The 15,406-nt window shown below is 43.7% G+C and overlaps 1 protein-coding gene across 1 annotated transcript in view; it reads right to left on the reverse strand.

Annotated features, from left to right (window-relative positions):
- The window catches only part of SNX9 (sorting nexin 9), a 92,915-nt gene that overhangs the window by 58,192 nt on the left and 19,317 nt on the right, over positions 1–15,406 (reverse strand). The window contains 1 exon segment of the mRNA XM_079148017.1: positions 89–175. Within this exon segment, the coding sequence (XP_079004143.1) occupies positions 89–175 (87 nt within the window).

Genomic DNA, 15,406 nt, shown 5'->3' on the forward strand with positions numbered 1-15,406 from the left:
TAGAGCATCCCTGGGTTCAATCTCCTGATTTAAAAAAAAAAAAAAAAGTCGACAAGAAATAACCAGATTTAAAATATGCTTCTCTTACCGGATTTGTAATTGTGATGATCTCTCCTTCATTAACCGTCAGTTCATTATTCCCAGGTTCAGCAGCAAAATCATACATAACCCGAGCCTATCGGAGTACAGAAGAAAAGAACATTTCAGGTAAATGTAGGCCCAACAGTAGAGACCCAAACCGCCTTTACGGTCCGCTTTGTAAACAGGCTGGTATGAACAGAAAGGTGGCTGGGCTGATTGTAAAAGGGAAGACCCTTTACCAGAATGGCTTGTCAGCTGTACTGGAGACACGTCACCAATGGTGATAGCCCCTGATGCTGTGGAAGGGGGACAGTTTTCAGCAGCTGCCATACTGCATTATAGTGTGCAACCCTTCAAAAAATAACTCCAAATACACCTATTTCATTAAAAATTAAAAAGCATGCTCCTCCTTTTAGGAGGTAAGAAGATGCTGTTCATCCTGGGACTGCTCACTCTGGGAACCCTGGCAAGCGATGTCAGTCCCCTCCACCTGCAGAAGAATCCCTTGCTATTAGAACTCTCACTAGCCATGAATGGAGCCAGCTGCTGGGATGAATCTGATGAGGCAGCGTCTTGGGCCCCCTTAACTCAGAAACGTGAGCTCTGTGTGACAGACACTTCCACAGGGCTGTGGGGCAGGCTAAGGCTGCAGTTCGACAACTTCTCCCTGAAATGAACTCTCCGTTTCAAAGAGAATGGACTAAAAGGAAGCTGTTGTGGCTGATGCGAGGAGGGACTGTTCTTTAGGCTTTTCCTCCAGAGGAGCCATGGGACCGCAGGCCAGAAGCCTGTGCTTGCGGGGACACTGCCAGGCACAGCTTCACGGAGAAACCCCGTGGTAGAGTGTGCGTGTCTGCATGACCCCACGGCGTGCAGGCAGACAGACCTGGCCAATCCCGTTCTCAATTATGCTTCACTGACTCTCCTCCGGGGGCATCTCATGAACTGGGCACAGCATGCACCTGGGAGGCAGGCAGCAGGTTCCAACAAGGCAAGTTCAGCGCACCTCCCAGCTCGGCGCTCCCTCCCCAGACCTTCCGCAGGGCAAAGGGGCCGGGCCCTCTGCTCACCTCAGCTCCCTCCACAAGTGCTCAACCGTGCCTTTTAATGGGGATGAAGGATTCGCAACCCCTGATAAAAGACTGGAGGGAAAGAAGCCCCTCTTTTGAAATAAATAAAAAATAACCAGGTGGACTGAGGGGTGGATATGCGATGAAGCAGGTGTCATGACATGTAAACTGTTATGGAACCTAGACAGTGGATTGATGGTATTTCATGGAAAATTATTCCAACTTTCCTACACATTTGAAAACTTTCTTAATAAAATGCTGGAGTGAAACAAATGGTAGTGGAGAAATGCCATGGGTTGCTTTTCTCTCTGTCCCCGACAGGCAGGGAAGGGGCTAAGGGACAGGGCAAGGGAGCCAACACTGCCAGCTCTGCAGTCTTCTCGGGTCGGGACAAAGAACAAAGAAACCACGCGGAGGTATTTTTCTCACACAGCTGCAAAGTAGATAGAATTCTGTTTGTCATGTTGTGGGATATTTTTTAAAAACATGTCACATCAACCTCGGTCCTCCGTGCAGCAAGGGCAGCTAGGAGATAAAGGCACCAGGGTGCTCCGCGGAAGGAAGTGAGCTTCCCCTGGAGAGGAGCCCAGTGTGCTTGCTGCGCCAAGCTCCAGGGTGGCAGAGGAACCTGCTGTTGTGTCACTGTTCCCTAAGAATCCTGCTTAAAATGTAAAAAAAATCCAGTTAAACTCAACCAGTCCCCAAATACAGAATTTCTAAGCCCTATGTTCACATTAAACTTGCAATTTGGTGAAACCAAATGTGAAATAAGTAAAAAATAAAGAAATGGACACTCCCCAGCACTTTTAGACATTGTCACACACTTGTCACTAGATTTGAATCTAGTCTTTTCTAAAATTCTGGTTGAAACTTAATTACAAATGCCAACTGGGAGGTGGGGCCCAATGCCACCATTAGGGGCCATGGGAGCAGGTTCACTCTTCTCCTGCCACCCTGCCATATGAGGACACAACACCTTCCCGCCATAGGACAAGCGTTCAAGGCGCCATCCTGGAAGCAGAGAGACCAGGCCGTAGCCTCTGAGCCTTGATCGTGGACTGCCTGGCCTCCGAAGGAGTAAGAAAATACATTTCTGCTCTTTGTAAATCACCCAGAATCTGGTGTTCTGTGAGAGCAGATGAATGGACTGCTGTGAGACACACGGAAGAATAGAACCACTGTAGGTTCATTAAAACACTGAATGTGAAACTTATTAGAACGACTAAAAAGCCTTCTTAAAAATTAGAAGTGAGAACAGTTTGGGAGAACAAAAGAATTTAATAAGCCTAACTTTGAACAGGCATAACATGTCACAAGAAAACAATACAAGACCACTCAGCGAGGAGAAGACAAAGCTCAGGTGGAAGTGGGAGCCATCAGCACTGAAACCTCCCTCCTCTCTCGCTCTCCTTCCTGCTTCTCACCTCCCTCCTCTTGCTCACCACTGTAGTACCCGCACCAATCCGGATGCTGCCCCCAACCTCAAAGGCTCATCGTCTCTTTCTTATGTGGTCTTTGAAAGAAAAGGTCCATCTTCCTACATCGCTTTTTCCAAAGTTGCCTACACACTTTAAGAAGCGTGTCCAGAAAATTCCTGGTCAGCAGATAACTTTCCACTATGTATCTAGTACACACTGCCAACCACAATTAATCTCAATAAAAATTTTACAAAGTTACAGACGAGTAAGTCACTAGTGGACACCAATCTCACCTGTGTTCCCTTAACCACCAGGTGCACATCACGTACCTGGGGACTGCGGTTCTCTTCCGCAGGCAGGAGTAGGCAACGCTCACTCCTCCTCACGTCTATGATTCTGTCTGCCTTACTGCACTTTCTTGTTCCTGTCTGGCTCTAAGGACTACAAAAATCACCAGCCTTAATATAAAATGTAAGTTAAAAAGCATATTTGCAACTCATATTACAAAGGGTTAATTAATCCTTGTACTATATAAAGAACCTCTAGAATTCACACCTGGGGGAGAACAAATTAATCTGGTAGATGTTGCCAGATTTATCTCCACTAGGGGTTTTGTAACAGTTCTCCAATGCTTCCCCAACAAAATAAGTCGCCCAACTTCCGTATTTCTGCTAATCCGACAGGTGAGGAATGCTACCCAACACAGCTTTAAACATACAGTTACCCGTGTGCAGCATGAATCTTACACATTGCCCAAAGGCCATGCGTTGAGGCCTGGCCACCAGCCATGTGCCGGCCAGTGGAGTGGTGCAGACCTGAGGGTGGGCCTGAGGGGAGCGCCCCAGAAGGAGTCCTGGGACCTGGCCTCCTCCTCTTCCCTTTCACTGTGCTTAACCCCACCCTCCTGCCACCAGGGGCTGTCATGCCACAGGCCTGAAAGCAACAAGGTCAACCAATTGAGTACTGCAACTGCCAACACTGTGACCCAAAATAAAATCGAACTTTTCTAAGTTGATCATCTCAGGTACTGGTTATGGTGCCAGAAAGCTTACACACACGTCGACCCACAAATGTCATCGAGGGAATCCGTTCTTTAAGGGCACCAGGTACATGGACATTTACTGCAGCCATGTGTGCACTATCAGAAAACTGAGGCAGCCAAGCATCTACCAACAGGGAACTGCTCACATCGGCCATGGAATCTCATCACCACGGAATATACTGTAGCATACAGAACGAAAAAAATCTCCATAGCAACCTGGAAGGAATACACAGGTAAGGGAGAAAAGCAAGTTGTAGAACAGAACATATAGTATGCCACATTTTCACGTGCTTATATTTTCCAGTATTTCCTTAAAGAAATAATCAGTAAGTAAAACAAGTACTTAATTTTAAATTGGTTGCCTAGAGAGACAGCAGAGAAAAAGGAGTGGATAAGAACAAGGATGAGAGTGAGACTTCTTGGTGTATTTCTTTTGTCAGTTCAACCATGTACATGTATCAGCTGTCCAAATTTAAATTAAAATAGGGGCACCATTTATGATAACAATAAAAGACAAAATAGGAATGAACTTAAGAAACTATCTAGTCAAAAAAATTAACAATCTGAATTACTGTCTTGCACCACTGTCTAGGATGCACAGACTCCTGCTGAGCACACCACGGCCCACGACAGAATGCTTCCCTGCTTATTACAAGGCACAAAACGCTCCCAAGTCTAGCTCCAGAGCTGGAGAGAAGCCCAACAGAACCTGTATTAAAGGCTATATAAGTGTTTAACTGTATTTCTGAGCTCCTATTCTGAGTACTATCGATTTCTCTGTATGTAAATGTGCTATATATAAATACAGTGTATGTATTTTTTTTTAATTTTTTAGTTGTCAGTGGACCTCTATTTTACTCATTTACATGTGGTGCGGAGATGGAACCCAGGGCCTCACATGTGCTAGGCCAGTGCTCTACCACTGAGCCACACCCCAGCCCTATAGCACATTTTTACAGCAAAGGCGATATAATGAAATTAAAGCAGGAAAAGTTTAAAACTCTTCCTCTTTCTTTGCCAAAGGGTATGAGTGCCTTTGAAAGTTTCCTTCAAAATGTTAGGCAACTGATACATTTGCATGCATACATGTGCATAGATTATTCAAAAACATACCAGAGAGCCAGAGAACACAGTGCCTGGGAGTCCTGCACACATCATTTCTGACTCAGTTCCAGGCCACTCCTATCAGCACATCTACTGCTGCTGAGCTGCAAAGCTGCTAATCCATTCTTCAACCTCCAGGCAAAGGACAACAAAACCTGGCTGTGGCTAAGAATAACTTCACCCCCAGACCCAAGTTAAAATGGTTTTGTTTCTCCTGACTGTAAAACTACATGTTTACTGTAGGAAACACACACACACAAAACAACATATATAAAGTTGAAAAGCAAAGACCACACAAATCCCAAACCCCAGAGACAACTGGTAGAAATTCACTTTCAGTCCACAGTGCTTGATCCCCACATCAGCAAAGTGCATGGACACCATGATTCATTCCACCCAAGGGGGTACATGTGTGATTATTTCCAATCTAGCAGTTGGTCGCTGGCATTGGAGCCAGGCACAGGGGTCCAAATCCCCACTCCACCATTTCATCATACTTGAAAACTTTGGCCCAATTCCTTAACCTCTGGTCTCAAATTCCTCAAAAATAAGGATAACAGCACATGCACTGTGACACAAATGAAAAATGAACTAATAAAAATAAAGCAGAGAACAATGACTGTCACAGAGGGCCATAAGCACTAGCTAGCATGACCCTTGATTTTTCTGAATATTATATACACATTTTGTCTATGCTAAAAACTGGCATGTGTAAGGATTTCCTCTTCCCAGTCCACCAAAGGTTCTGGAACTATCTCCCCTCCCCCAATTCAAGGGAAAGTAGCCCTGGCTACTGACTCCCATAAAAAGTGTTTCTGGAGTTTACTCCCCCTGGGAATCACACAGGAACCAGCCCTCCACCCCCAGCAGGTGGCCTGCAGGGAGGCCCTGAGGGTGTTCTGGAGGGCAAACTCCTAACTCACTGGAGCCCAGGGCAGGAGCTCCCCCAGACCCAAACCACAGCGGGTAGGGATGACAGTCCTGGGGAGTTATGGCCCTCTTAGCCACAGGGGAAACCAGCATCTCTCATGCATTCTTGCATGAACTAATGCAGGCTTATTTGTATTTCATCAATCATTCTGACAAGAACCAAAATAAATGCTTTGTGTGCATCATGTTTGTATATGTGTATTTATGTGTTTGAGGCTTTTTTATTTTTGTTTTTTTGCAGTACTGGGGATGGAACCCAGGGCCTTGTACATGCAAGGCAAGAGCTCTACCACTGAGCTGTGTCTCCAGCCTCTCTCCCCCCACTTTAAAAAAAAAAAAATATTTTTAGATGTTGATAGACCTTTATTTAATTAATTTATTTATATGTGGTGCTGAGAATCAAACCCAGTGCCTCACACATGCCAGGCAAGCGCTCTACCACTGAGCCACAACTCCAGCCCCTTTGGACCCTTGTTTGAGACAGAATCTTACCAAATTGCACAGGCTGGCCTGGAAGTTGCAATCCTCCAGCCTCGCTATGCCCCCACCTCAGCAGATGGGGTTATAGTTATGCACCACCACACCCGATGTGTCTGTGTTTTAAGACTGAGGTAAAGCACAGCGGTCCTACCATTCACATTTCAGAGAGGTCGCAGCTCCGCCAGAGGAACAAATATAACAGAGCAATCAAAACCACCACCGCCACCACCATAAAACTTGTAGAGGCATAAAAACAAAAGAAGTCAAAACTGTTTTAAAGGGGGAAACTAGCAAAACAGATAATCTCACAACTAGAAAACAGAACTTATAATTATACAAGACAAACTTTCAATGAAGAGAGATCATCTATTTTATGCTAACAGTGCACAATGCACTGGGGGTCTCTGCCCATGGAGTGTGTATACCTAAGCATGGACGACAGTGCAAGGCTGATCTGAGCAGCCCTCAGGGAGGCACTTGGCCCCAATCATTTGAAAAAATGTTACAACAATGAAAACATAATGAGAGCAATTTTTAAATAAACTGACAAAAACCAATAGTTTCCCTGTAAACTCAGTGTGTGTGTGTGTGTGTGTGTGTGTGTGTGTGTGTGTGTGTATGCACTATACGCATATAATTGGAGGGTAGTTCCATGAGCAACACAATATAATTAGAAGAGCTAGCCAAAAGCATGAAGAGCCTTCAAGAAGGAAGGAGGATCAATAAATCACACCATGCTCCAACAACACAGTGTATAAGGTCAAGACGCTGTCTGTAAACATACAAGTCACCAAGCCCTAGGACAATGTGTTTGACGGAATTACAAATACATTTTGCCCAAACGTACCCTCTTCACTTAAAAACTGAGCACCTGAAACAAACTATGACTTGAGAAATACAGAGAGATAAAACTTCATTTTTAGCACCTTTAGGCCACAAATCAATAATCAATGGCAGGGATCATATGTTAAAGATTTTATCAATTTTTAAATACAAACTTGGTTTAATTACCAACAAGGTACAAATACCTTAAAATATTTATTATCCCTATGAGGTTGAAAACTTTCTTCAAATCACATCATGCCATGAAGTAAATTCCCATTTCAGCTATTAGTCCCTTTGGTCTTCTGCTAACGCTCACCGTCAGCACCAGTGAGCCCTTTTCTACACTGATTACTTTTTACTGATTCCTCCAATAATTCTTAGGTAAAAAGTACCTTATCTCATAAGGGCTAAGAAAAACAGTCCTCAACAAGGATTCCACTGAAATATTCTCTGTACACTCAGTGCTTTAAACTCCTCACCTGGAGGTAAATTTCCCTGAAATCCCCATTTCTCAAACAATACAAAGACTCCCGGAGGACCTGTCTGTGTGCTGGGGAAAGACAGGTCTCCACTGCTAGCGGAGGCTGGTGGGCAACTGCTGCACTGCACACACACACACACACACACACACACACACACACACACACACGAGCAGGGCGGGGCGGCAAACAGTGAGATCCAACACCTTTTCTCTCATCAGCAATCAACTGAGGGCCTTCCAGAGAATACAAATAGAGAAGGGTGGAACTCAGGAGGCTACAGTACAGCTCAAATAAAATAAAGAGAAAAAGGAGTACGTGAAATGAGCAGGAAATACTTCATCCGACAAGATCAAGGAGCAGAAAGCCGCGGTGGAGTCGCTGTTGGCAGACTTGCTGTCTTGCCACTTCCCTTCCAGATCCCGGGCAACAGGGCAGCCAGGAGCGGCTGCAGGAAAGAACCAAGAGGAGGAGCCCACGGTGTCTCCCTCCAGCTTGCTGCCTGGAGGCCCTTTCCCTTTTCACCCAAATGCTGGGAGAGGAAGGCAAGTAGAGAGCCCCAAGCTGGAAGCACCTTCCTGCTAAGAAAGGACCAGAACACCAGGAGGCCAGGCAGTGGGAACTCACAGGGAGCACATGAGAAATCAGGCGCCTTAAGTTGGCTGCTGGCACTAGACTATGCGCGAGGAGCAAACCCACAGGGCCAAGAGAGAGCAGCCATAGGGGAGCTGCAGACCCGAAGAGCGCCAGGGACCAGGCGGAGCTGCATGCACGCAGTTCCAACTGGCTGGAGCGGAGATGTCACTGAGCCCATCTGAAGTTCTCAGAACCCAAGAGGCTGGCTGGGCCCAGCAGTGGGCACCTCGAGATCAGGCTCTTCCAGATTCCCCACTCCAACAAAACTTAGAAATAAGCCTTGAAAGAATCAAACTGATTCATAAACACACTTTAATACCTCCTAAAGGGAGAAAATGAAATCCAGACACTCGCCAACACAGTACTCAAGTATTGAACAAAAAATTAATAGGCAAGTCAAGAAAAAAAAAAAAAAATGTGACCCAATGCCAGGACAAAAATATCCATCAACAGAAACAGACCAAGAAATGACAGAGCTAATGAGATTCTGGCAGATATTTTAGAATTGCTCTTATAAATATGATCAAGGACTTGATTGAACAATAATCACAGTAAGGAAAGAAACTGATGTTATAAAAAAGAACCAAATGGAATGAGCAGAGCTGTCAATTGCAATCCATGAAATGAAAAAATGTACTGGATGGGCTTAAGGAAGAAATGATCAGTGCACTTGAAGACACAGCAGCAGAAACTGTCAGCAGAAAGAAGAGAGGTGGGGAAAAGGAGCAGCCCTGGGTGACCTGTGAGATAACAGCCTGCAGCCCAACGCTAAGGTACCGGGAATCGGAGGGGGAGGCAGATAGAAAAAAAGTGAAACAATGGTAAAAATGACCCAAATTATGAAAACTACAATCCCCAGATCCTAAAGCTGAATAAAGAAAGCCACATAAAGAGACATCACATTCACATATGATTATTTAATAGATGCAGAGAAAGCGTTTGACAAAATACAACACCCCTTCATGCTCAAAACCCTAGAAAAAATAGGGATAGTAGGAACACACCTCAACATTGTAAAGGCTATTTATGCTAAGCCCATGGCCAACATCATTCTTAGTGGAGAAAAACTGAAAGCATTCCCCTTAAAAACTGGAACAAGGCAGGGATGCCCTCTTGTTCACCACTTCTATTCAACATCGTCCTTGAAATACTAGCCAGAGCAATTAGACTAAAGAAATTAAAGGGATATGAATAGAAAAAGAAGAACAAGCTCTCACTATTTGCTGATGATACGATTCTATATTGAGAGGTTCCAAAAAACTCCTCCAGAAACTTCTAAACCTCATTAATGAATTCAGCAAAATAGCAGGATATAAAATCAACACGCACATATCTAAAGCATTTTTCTTCATAAGCGATGAAACATCTGAAATGGAAATGAGGAAAACAACTCTGTTCACAATAGCCTCAAAAAAAAAAAAAAAAACAACAACAACAACAACAAAAACTTTGGAATCAGTCTAAACAAAGAGGTGAAAGATCTCTACAATGAAAACTACAGAACATTAAAGAAATTGAAGAAGACCTTAGAAGATGGAACGATCTCCCATGTTCTTGGATAGACAGAATTAATATTATCAAAATGGCCATACTTCCAAAGGCAATATACAGATTTAAGGCAATTCCAATTAAAATCCAATGACATTTCTCATAGAAATAGAGAAAGTAATCATGAAATTCATCTGGAAGAACAAAAGACTCAGAAAAGCCAAAGCAATCCTTGGCAGGAAGAGTGATGCAGGAGGTATCACAATACCAGACATTAAACTCTACTATAGAGCAATAGTAACAAAAACGGCATGGTACTGGCACTAAAACAGGTAGACAAATGGTACAGCATAGAAGACACAGAGGAAAAACCCACATAAGTACAGTTATCTCATACTAGACAAAGGTGCCAAAAACTTACAATGGAGAAAAGATACCCTCCTCAACAAATGGTGCTGGGAAAACTGGAAATCCACATGCAGTAAAATGAAATTAAACCCCTATCTCTCACCCTGTACAAAACTCAACTCAAAATGGATCAAGGATCTAGAATTAGACCTGAGACCCTTCACCAAATAGAAGAAAAAGTAGGCCTGAATCTCCATCACATTGGCTTAGGATCAGACTTCCTTAACATGATCCCGATAGCACAAGAAATAAAAACAAGAATCAATAAATGGGATAGATTCAAACTAAAAAGCTTTTTCTCAGCAAAGGAAACAATCAATAATGTGAAAAGAGAGCCTACAGAGTAGGAGAAAATCTTTTCCACACACACTTCAGACAGAGCACTAAACTCCAAAGTTTATAAAGAACTTAGAAAACTTTACACCCAAAATACAAAGAACCCAATCAATAAATGGACTAAGGAACCGGGCAGAGACTTCACAGAAGATATACAGGTGATCAACAAATACATGAAAATTGCTCATCATCTCTAGTAATTAGAGAAATGCAAATTAAAACCACCCTAAGATTTCATCTTAACTCCAATTAGAATGGCTATTACCAAGAACACAAGCAATAAGTGTTGGCATGCATGTGGGGAAAAGGTACACTCATGTATTGCTGGTGGAGTTGCAAATTGGTGCAGCCACTCTGGAAAGCAGTATGGAGATTCCTCAGAAAACTTGGAATGGACCCACCATTTGACCCAGCTATCCCACTCCTCGGTTTATACCCAAAGGACTTAAAATCAGCATACCACAGAGATGTAGCCACATCAATGTTCATAGCAGCTCAATTCACAATAGCTAGATTGTGGAACCAACCAAGATGCCCGTCAATTGATGAATGGATAAGGAAACTGTGGTATATATACACAATGGAATATTACTCAGCCATAAAGAAGAATAAAACTATGGCATTTGCTGGTAAATGGATGAAGTTGGAAAATATCGCGCTAAGTGAAATAAGCCAATCCCAAAAAACCAAAGGTCGAATGTTTCCCCTGATAAAGTGGATGACGATACATAAGGGGGGGGGGATGAAGGAACTTTGGATGGTGTAGAGGAAAATGGGGCAGAAGCGGGTGGGGGAAGGAAAGACAGTGGAATGAGACAGACAGGACAGACAGTATTACCCTATGTACATGTATGATTACATGAATGGTGTGAATCTACATTGTATACAACCATAGAAATGAAAAGTTGCACCCCATTTGTGTACAATGAATCAAAATGCAGTCTGTAAAAAAAATTAATAATAATTAAAAAAAGAATTAAAGTAAATGAAATTGAAAAAAGAAACATCACATTCAAATTGTGGAATATAAGCAAAGAGAGGGAAAAAAAGATACGGAGAAACAAAAAATGAAATGACTGCAGACTTTTCATCAAAAACAGGTCAAAAGCCATCTTTAAGGTGCTGACAAGTAGCAAAAACTACCAACCTAGAATTGTGTATGCAGAAAAACGTCCTTCAAAATGAAGTCGATGGCCAGGTAGGGAAAATAGTGGGCAGGGAAGGCGGGCGAGGTCAGATGACAGACACCAGACAGGCTCCAAGGCAGCAGGGTGACCACAGCTCACCACTTGTCCCACACTTCACAAAGACTGCAAGAGAGTAAGTGAAGATTCCCAACACGAAGAAATGACAGAGCCCGAGGAGGTGTAGCTACATCACCAGCCCTGGTGAGCACGCACTGGTCACACTGCTCCCTGTAGGTATATAATCACGTCAATTAAAATGGCCAAACGAAGATGTCCACAAACAAGAACTGAGTTTGTCACCAACAAACTAACACTCCAAAAACGCTAAAGGAAGTTCTTTAACAAAGAAGAAAATGACACTGGATTCAAACCTGAATCAACGCAAAAGAGCATAAAAATTGGCAAATATTAAGCCACATTAAAAAAAAAAAAAACGTTTGATCTCTGTAAAAGTCAACTGATTTTTTAAAACTGTGAGATTTGTAATATCGAGAAATAAAAAGTGTGACAAAAATGCAGCGGAGGGGTGAGGCCCACTGTTTCAGCGTTGTCGCGGGAGTGCCACCGCTTCTGAGCGGGCCCTTCAGAGCCGGCGAGCCACCTCGCCTGCGGGAGGAAGAGGCAGGGGAAGAGGGCGGGGACGCTGGGCAGAGGCAGGGTGGGACAAACCCCCCAGAGAAAGGGACGCGCCATAATGCAGAGGAGGGCAAGGAAAAGGAGCGAGGGGCAGAGGGACAACCAAAGGCCAGGCCGCCCGAGGGGCCGAGGCTGCAGCGGGGGCGGACCCCGCGGGGGAACCAGGGCCGCGCTCGCCTCCGCCAGGACGCGCGGCCAGCCAGCGGCGAGCGGCACGGCGGCCCACGCCGAGGGGGCGGCGAGGCGGGGGCCTTCCGAGGATGGCACTTTCAGAAAGAGGTCCATTGAACGAAGTCAAGCGACCGGGATCACGTGACTACTTAATAAGACTCCAGTGGGCAGAACAACGTGGCCTCGGAAAAGACGGACGGGGTCCTGCGTTGTCCTCCCGCCGCGAACGCCTCCAGCACTGGGCGCGACCCCGGAAGCCGCGCTCTTCAGGGCCCGGCGCACGGCGGACCGGGCCGGGCCGGGCTGGGAGGCCGTGAAGCCCAGTGCACACAGGAGGGCGGGAAGACGGCGTTCCGAGGCTCGGCGACCCACCTGCGTCCACCGAACGTGCACGGGCAGGGAGGAGAGCCAGCCAGGCTGCAAGGCTGGGCGCACGGTGGGCGCACGGTGGGCGCGCGGTACCCAGGGCCCGGTAGCAGGGAAAGAAGAGCCCCTCGCTAAAAGCTGCCCTGACCTAACCTGACACGACTGAGAAGCAGACATCAAAATAACTCAGCTGTTCCCATTAACTTACCCGTATCCCGAACACAGATCAAGAATGTTTTGAAAACTACATGACTATCCAGTGTCCAAAAAGTTAAAATTCACCTTTCTACCATCTAACCGAAAATTACCAGGCACAAAAATATCCCCCAATGAGAAAAGAAATCCGCTGAAACTGAATATGCTGAAATGTCTACTAATAACTCCATCAACTGTGATAACAAAAACACTACACATAAATTAGATATGATTAATAAACATTAAATATGAACTTTAAATTAAGTAAACGATAGCAAGTAAAAATAATGTAAATAATAATAAAGAACTCTAAAATTTATTTTTTAAATGATTAAAGTATGTCACAGAGCAAAATACGATCCCATGTACAATGTACATGCACAAGGGTGAAGGTATTTTAGAAACATCTGGAAGAACACATATACAGTGATTAAAAATACCCTGACAACTGCAAAGGAAAGTAAAGAGGGTTTTAATCTTTTACTCTAGACACTTCATATGTTTGGATTTTTTTTTTTTCTTTACTGTGAGCATATGTGTTGTTTGGGTAATTTAAAAGAAATTTATTCACTCAGAAGACAATAGTTACTAAACAGACTCAATCTTAAGCTAAGGTTAGTATCTGTTCAATGAAAATCTACTGAGTATTTTTAAATGAAGTACAAGTTACCTAGAAACACTGCTTAGTAATAACAGGTTGCTTGTATGTTTTTTCTAAATCAGAAACTTTAAGTATTACTATATTATATTCTCACATAATCTGCGGGCTTATTTGCAGCCTCCAGTAAGCAAAAAGCTGCATGGCTACAAACTCTAATATGGTGTGTAAAGAAATCAGAGGGTCACAGAGATTAGGGTACAAAGTAGAATTATGACCTAATAACAAAGTTTCTAATATTTGGTAATTTAGACATTTCATGGTTTCAAACAAACTTCCACTCCAATTAGTTCAAATGAGTATGGTTTTAGAGGGATAAAGTTCTGACATACTTCTTTTAAACAACTGGAGTCAAACGAAATGAATGCTGGTAAGAACATGAAATGGGGCAGCCAGTGTGAACAGTTTGGCAGTGCCTCATATCTAACACAGGTGGGCTTGGTGGCACATGTTAGTAATCCCAGCAAGACTGGAAGCTGAGGCAAAAGGATCACAAGTTCAAGGCCAGCCTCAGCAATACAGGGAGGCCCTGAGCAACTAGTGAGACCTGTCTCAAGATAAAAAAATTAGGGGCTGGGGTTGTGGCTCAGTGGTAGAGCACTCGCCTGGAATGCATGAGGCGCTAGGTTCAATCCTCAGCACCACATGAAAATAAAACAATGGTATTGTGTCCACCTACAACTAAAAAATTTTAAAAAAGATAAAAAATTTAATAAGGGCTGGGGGTGTGACTCAGTGATAAAGCACCCCTGGGTTAAATCACCAGTACTAAAAAAAAAGTTTAACACAGAATGACCATATGATCCAGCAATTCTATTCCTAGGTATGTTTCCTCAAAGAACTGAAAGCAGGGGCTCAAACAGAGACTTGTATGCTAATATTTGTGGCAGCATTATTCACAAGTCAGAGGTGAAAGCAATCCAAATTTACATTAACAGACAAACAAAATGATGGCATATTATTCAGTCATAAAAAGGAATGAAATTCTGATACATGTCACAACATGGATAAACCTTGAAACGTGCTGATTGAAATAAGATAGACATAGAGGATAAATATTGTATGAGTCCACTTATTTGAGGTATCAGTTACCAGAGAACTGGGGGAGAAAGAAACGAGGAGTTAATGTTTAATAGTATTGTGGAAACGACAAGACAGCACTCAAAAAGTAGGAGAAACCAAGCTTTATTTCACACCGGTGGGCCCAGAGGAGATTAGCACTCCCAAATTCTGAGCCCTGATCCACAGTGTCTCACAATATTTATAGGTTATTTGACGTCATCTTAGACCCAATCTATCATTGGGGCTTTTTCCTCTTAAAAAAAAAAAAAAAAAATTCCTAATCTCTGCAGCTGAAGGCCTGTGCAGGGTCTCTGACATAAGCTGCTCACAGAACGAAGAAGAAATGGCTCTTTGCACAGCCGTCTACTACATTTCAGGAGGGAGCAGTCAGACTCAGGGCAGTCACTGACAATGCAGCCGGGAGGGACCCTCCTGGAGAGAGGCCGGGAGGGGAGGGGACCTTCCCCAGGCACTGGACTTCTGTGTAATTTCATTTCACAACCAGGTCTGGTTTTGCCATCACAGTAACAGCATAGTTTCTACTTGTGATGATAGAAAATTCTGGAAATAGGTAGTTGTGATGGTGACACAACACTGAGTGTACCTAATGTCACTCAATTGTGCATTAAAAATGATTAAAATGATAAAAATTTGTTACTTGTATAAACTACTATTTTTTTTTAAAGACTACAAATAAGTAAAAATATACAAATGTGAAAAATGAATGGTGCCCTAATTTCACTTTCTTCCTTCTGGAACTGACTCGCGTGGCTGCCCTCTGAACGCTCACCACGTGCACAGCAGTACTGCAGGTACAAAGTCAAAGACACTCAA

Source organism: Sciurus vulgaris (genome assembly GCF_902686455.1).
Source record: "Sciurus vulgaris genome assembly, chromosome: 7".
Taxonomy (NCBI): domain Eukaryota; kingdom Metazoa; phylum Chordata; class Mammalia; order Rodentia; family Sciuridae; genus Sciurus; species Sciurus vulgaris.